The 6,000-nt window shown below is 34.6% G+C and overlaps 1 protein-coding gene across 1 annotated transcript; it reads right to left on the bottom strand.

The window, feature by feature from the left end:
- Nucleotides 1–304: 304 nt before the first annotated feature.
- On the bottom strand, nucleotides 305–5,406 carry LOC112462809 (inositol oxygenase). The gene is made up of 6 exons (XM_025028844.1): nucleotides 5,298–5,406; nucleotides 3,608–3,794; nucleotides 3,165–3,373; nucleotides 2,167–2,303; nucleotides 1,631–1,861; nucleotides 305–1,419 (listed from the first exon to the last, which is right to left on the bottom strand). The coding sequence occupies exons 1-6, from the start codon at nucleotides 5,313–5,315 to the stop codon at nucleotides 1,311–1,313; spliced, it is 891 nt and encodes a 296-aa protein (XP_024884612.1). The 5' UTR covers nucleotides 5,316–5,406; the 3' UTR covers nucleotides 305–1,310.
- Nucleotides 5,407–6,000: the final 594 nt, after the last annotated feature.

Here is a 6,000-nt window from a genome sequence, read left to right as displayed (position 1 = left end):
TCAGCTTCTATCGTATTCGTAATATGTGATAAGCGTGACAGCACCCGGGAAAACCCGCTCGTGTGTCGCTAACTATATTACCTTCGAGCGTGACTTCGCTAACCGTGCTCTGGATTATGCTTTCAAATGTAATAAAAAGAGTTCATATGTATATATATATTTTTTTTTTATATATAAAATTTCCTTATTACATTTTTATTTTTTCCTTATTATACATTTATATTTTTTCCTTATTACATTTATATTCTTTCCTTATTATTTTTATATTTTTTTCCTTATCCATTTACATTAATACGCGGTACATATGTATATTATGTGTATCGCGGACGAGATAAACCGATAAAATACATTTATAAAAATTATTTTGAAACTTATAAAACACATTTTGATTTCTTAACAAAATGTATCACCCTGCTCTCGCTAAACGCTCTTGCTTTTTTTGTAACAAATGGCCTGCCTATGATCATTATTGACACATTAATGATTATTATTTTTTCTAATACATGAATTATAACAAAATAATTTTTATGCTTAGGTGGAATTAAGTATATTCTTGGGATAATCTTGCATTACTACGGAGGATTATGATTTTCAGCGCGTGACCTTACGTGCCTTACGAACGAGATGAAAATGAGCGAATCAGTTCCTGGAGGACGAATTCTTCGTTCGAAGTATCGGCCGGCCCGTGTGAGTCAAGCTCCCCTTCGCGCGCGTCCGTTTAACGGACGGATTACTCATCTAATCGGGACAATCGTGAACTTTATCATCGCGCCGGGCAGCGCGTAAGCCTAATCAATTTCATGCGCTTGAAAAGCCGCGCGTGCGAATTTTCGGAACCCGCGTGAGCACGGCCGCTCCGCGAACCGCACGCGGGAATCGCGGAACAATGCGTTGGTCGGCTATTACGGGCCAACCAGCTGGACAACCAGCGTTAGCTCGTGAAGGATATGTCAGATTCTCTTTTAAAGTCTCTCGCGAATTATATTGATCAAAAGATTCAGCAGGTCCCGGATAGGCACAATCATTGAATTTTATTTTGTTCATAATCGCTTATAATCGCTTATATGTAACATTTTACTTATTTACTTATATTTAACATTGCTTAGATTATATTTTTAGTTGTTCCTTTCTCACGCAGTATGTAGTATATATTACATACTTTACTGAGATAATATTAGTATATTAAAATCCCATTAAAATTATAAAATTGTTACGTGTCCAGCGGTAAAATAGCTCGCATATTGTTTACATATAACAATCGTCATTTAAAATATCATATGAATTACGAATACGCGTAATAGAAACGAGGATCACCACTCCAATAAGCCGGGGATGTATTTGTCGATCAATTTCTCGTAGTAGGGCCACAGTTTCTCGACGTCCGGAACGGCGCCGCTCTTAGTATAAAGATCGAATTTGCTGTAAAAATTTTTGCATCGAATTAATCATCGATGTAGCTTTTTAAGCTTTACAATATGATACAATTTATATTCAAATTTGATTATAAATTAGGTAAGTGTTATATAATTTGTGATAATTTAATATATAACGAGTTTAATGTGGAGCTAGCAATTTTTTCTCTCTCTCTCTCATATTCTATTGCAATCTAAATTATTTATATTTAACTTACTTAAATTCTCTGATCCATTTCAACATGTCTATATCTTCCTGGGTGCAAAAGTGCATGTAGTCGCCGCTGGCGTGCCAGGGGTAAAAGGAATGGTAACGAATCATAGCCAGAGCCTCCTTCGGCAATTTGCTCTTGTTGTGTATGAGTAAACGGTACATGTATTCGTCATGGCCCCATGACATCATCAGATTGGTTATTCCGCACTGAGGTTTGTACATGCCGTATTTTGTACTGCAACAAAAATATCCTCCTATGTAGGTGCAATAATCTAAGTACAATTGTTTAGTTATGACACATTCAGATTATCTCCGCACTCTCTTCGCCGCTCTAAAAGACTATAAATTCTACGATCAGCTCTGCATTCGAATTTTTCTTAAAATATAAATGTATTTTCCTTACTCACATAATTAAATACACATCACGAGTCACGAACTTTGAAAAAATAATACCTTTTTTATATTAGATCTTTTTATAATATCTTTTAATAACAGAAATTTCCGTTATCAAAAAGAAAAACTAAGAAAACTGGGACGTACTTGTAACGAGGGTCTTTGCCATCGGGATTATTGTCAAAGCTCGTCGCTCTGTGAACGATGGAATCGCCCCAGGCACAACCGACGGGGAATGTGTCACCCACCACCGCCCACTGGGGTTCTCCGTAAAATGCCATCACCTGCAATGTACAATTATTTGTTACTTGATTATAATAATATATTTGTTGTTAACGTACATCTGAACCTAACAAATGGGGTAGCCATAAAATCGTAAAAAGAAATGAAAGAACAAGTTTGGAAATATACTGCGAAACAGTAACCGAGTCTGCTACAAAGACGTTAAACAATAATAAACCGAAAATAGAATCGAGGATTTTTAAGATGTGTACACTAGATGGGTATTACAAAAAAAGGAAAAGATGCAAAAAATATTGTATAAAATTCGTTGGGATTTTTTAAAGAAAAAATGTAATAAAGGAGGCAGGTAGGGAAAGCTCAGCGGAACATACCACGGTTTGGCTAGGAAAAGATTGACCGTGTGAAATGCTGTTTTAAAGTCAAGAACAATAGCGAGCTAGATCCCCTAGGTCAGGGATTTAGAAAACTAACTCTCTTAAATACAGAGTCGAACATAGGTTGAAGTTCTGTCGTGCATGCTACTAATCCGCACTGATATTCAAGAATAACATTAATATTGTTGAAAATAGCATTCAGCTGTCTGAAGCATATTGTGCTCAAAGAGTTGGGAGGGTAATACAAGAGAAAACGAGAGTCTTAGAAATTAGGAAAACAATGGATTGTTTTCAAGAGGATAAAAATATTATAGTATTCAATTCACAAATTATTTAGAAAGAATAGAATTTTTTACTTTACATTATTTCAAAAGACAAAATTTTTTTGGACCTTCTGCCTTTTTGAAGCGTACCCGAATAAGTTATTAAAATAAATCATTTATCGTATGTATTCTCCGTGTATTCTCACAGTTTTATATTTATATCTATTCGATATGTATTCTCTTGGAGCTTTATATTTCGTCTTACCTTGCCGAGATCGTGAATTAAGCCGGTAAGATGGAACCAGTCTAGGTCCGGATGTTCCTCTCTGATGGATTCCGCAGTTTGGAACGCGTGAATAATATTAGGCAAGTTCGTGTCCGGATCACTCTCGTCCACGAGATCGTTCAGTTTGATCAAGGCTTCTTTCGCCGTCATTTTGGCTTTATCAAACCGAAGCCAATATTTCATGCGAGCTGTCGGAAGAAAAGTGATTCCTTCACTCTAATCTCTTACCTTATCCTTATCTTTCTAATTATATCCGGAGCAATGCAAATAAATGAGATTATACAAATTCATTGTCAATTGTTTAAATTATGTGGAGATGAACTCTCACTTGTTGATGTAAATTATCTTTTTAACTATTCTAACTAGTTCTATATCTATTTATCGCCAAATATAATTATATATAATTTTTTGTTTTGACTAACATTTGACGAAGTCAACGGTTTGATTGGTGTGCATATTTAAGTAGGTTTTGCGGATACGTTCTTTGATGGGATCGTCGGAATCTTCATCGAAATTGCGGAATTGACTTTTCAGCTTCCCGGCGTATATTGGCTCAGGTCGAAGCTGCTCCGATGGGTCCAGCAGCGCAACATGGCCACGGCTTTGTTGCTGTAAGAAATTAAATGTTTAAGAATCCATAAAGAAATCTTGCTTTTGATTACTTCCTATTGAAAAATTATCGTTTAAAGAATTATTGCGTTTAAAAAATTATCACGTATTTTGTGTGATTTTTTTTTTTTATTGAAATTGCAACACCAAGAAATTCTTAAGACACGTCTTTATTATTTTATATGTATATATATGATCTACTTTACAATTATATATTTATAAAATTGTATACTCCATATTTCACAGTTATACTTAAAAAATTAGATTTTTAAGTATTCCTGCTTTTGATTTTTAAGTTATACCTTCCGTTACCATATTAATAAACAGATGTATTTGTATGTAAAAATATATAGAGTCGAAAAAATGTGTTACAAAAAAATATAAGTCACCTAGTTTTGCGCTATTGAATATACTTTATTATACTTACGAATGAAACGGAACGAACATTGATAAAAATTCATGTTAATGAAGTGCTTTTCCTATTCGCATGAAGAAATCTATGGATTTAGTTAGATGTTAGATTAATGACCCAGTTAGATCAATAGTTACAAAAACGTTATGTAAAAGTTTCTATATACCTTCAAGTAAAGAATGAAATAAATAGTACATCCTTCATTGAATATCCTTCGCAATATATTTTTTGCCTTATGATCATGTAATGGTTCTCATTTATTATACGTATCTGTGTGTGTAATAAAAATTATAAAAATTGTAAAAATTAAAAGAATTTTAAAAATTACGTTGCAACATTCGATGCTTTTTACTGCACAAATATATGAGGCGGGACAAGAAATCGGCACTTTTCTGAGATTAATTGAAATACTGCGTTTTCTTTGTATCGTTTTACTCTGTACAAAAATAAATTACTTGAAAAAAAAGATTTTTCAGATCTAAATTTATACGACCTTTTTTATCCCTAAAAATGTAGAATGCGCTCCAAAAGGTTAATAACGATCTGTTTCAACAACACTCAGTATTCGTAGGATATCCGAATTCATAATGTTTTTTTTTTGTGATTACGAGGTGTACCGTGAGAGATTGTGAAAAAGAATCCATTGATATGAAAATATCTGTCTTCACTGTGCGTCAATGCTTATCTATCTACATATACAACGGACTACATATTTGTGGAAATTTTACATGAGATTTGTGACGCGATCAAATTGTGATTAACTAATATGTATTGTGCAATAGTGCATTATCGGTCTCTCTTTTTAAACATATCCTGTCTGAAAGAGAAGAAATTTCGCGTCTGCACGACAATTTTTTAATTTGAATTTACATGAAAAAGCAATACAGAGTGACACAATAAAATTGTTAAATTTATAAATGTTTAGAAATAAGATAATAATTTAGTCGACTGTGTATAAGCAAATGTAACGAAGAATAAAACTTATGAAATAATTGCTAAGATCTTTCGCAAAGTAATTTTACTCGCGTTATATTATTAAATCTTGAGTTCTCCGAAATTTTCTCAGAAAAAAAGTCGGAATATATACTTACAACTGTCGTGGCGGACATTCCGTAGCTGTTTACCGTTCACTGGCGAAAATGCAACTGTCGTCTGTCTTACCCTGCATAGGACTCCGTGTTAACTTATAAAGTCGAAGACAATTCACCCTTGATCTCCGCATCGCCTGATGGTGGTGGTGGTGATGGTAGTGGTGGTGGTCTGTCTCGTAGTGGGTAGTGCCACGGTCACACAAGCACAATGGTGTCGAATCACATCACCGCTGCCTATCTCACCCTCCCCTCTCCCTATTCCACAATTCCGGACTATTGTAAACACGAGTATCGCAAACGGAATGGATTACTATCAATTTTTATCCGATACCGCAATTTACAACGTTGCGCGTTTAAATTGGTTCGGTGCGACCTGCGTTTGATGTCACGCGATAAAAATTGTTAAAGAGCGCTTTCACAGATTCTGGCAAAATTTCCAGAGTGCAATCAATTCAAGAGCTTTCTTAGAAAAGTAAATGCATTAAAAACAAAATGTGGCAATTATCGCGATAATGTAGAAATTGGACCGAAACCGATGTTGAAAGATATCACTTTATCGTCAGACGTGAATGACGGTCTTTGTGCAACGAAAGAAATCATGGCGCCGCTCTACGAGCGCTTTGAAAAAAAATTTACGATTGAGATTTCTTTATTTTAGCGATTTGTTTTCAATGAATGTCTTGTTCATATTCGCGTCTGTGCG

The sequence above is a fragment of the Temnothorax curvispinosus genome, unplaced genomic scaffold (assembly GCF_003070985.1).
Source record: "Temnothorax curvispinosus isolate PA1 unplaced genomic scaffold, ASM307098v1 QBEX01012771.1, whole genome shotgun sequence".
Taxonomy (NCBI): domain Eukaryota; kingdom Metazoa; phylum Arthropoda; class Insecta; order Hymenoptera; family Formicidae; genus Temnothorax; species Temnothorax curvispinosus.
Note: the sequence above shows the minus strand (reverse complement) of the source record. Positions and strands in the feature narration are given on the sequence as shown.

Bases quoted from the DNA above. Each gene is read 5' to 3' on its own strand.
- LOC112462809 (XM_025028844.1), bottom strand. The intron at 3,374-3,607 runs GTTAGTCAAAAC...TTCTTCCGACAG, and splicing joins AACCGTTGACTTCGTCAAAT to CTCGCATGAAATATTGGCTT. The intron at 1,862-2,166 runs GTACGTCCCAGT...TTTTTGTTGCAG, and splicing joins GGCAAAGACCCTCGTTACAA to TACAAAATACGGCATGTACA.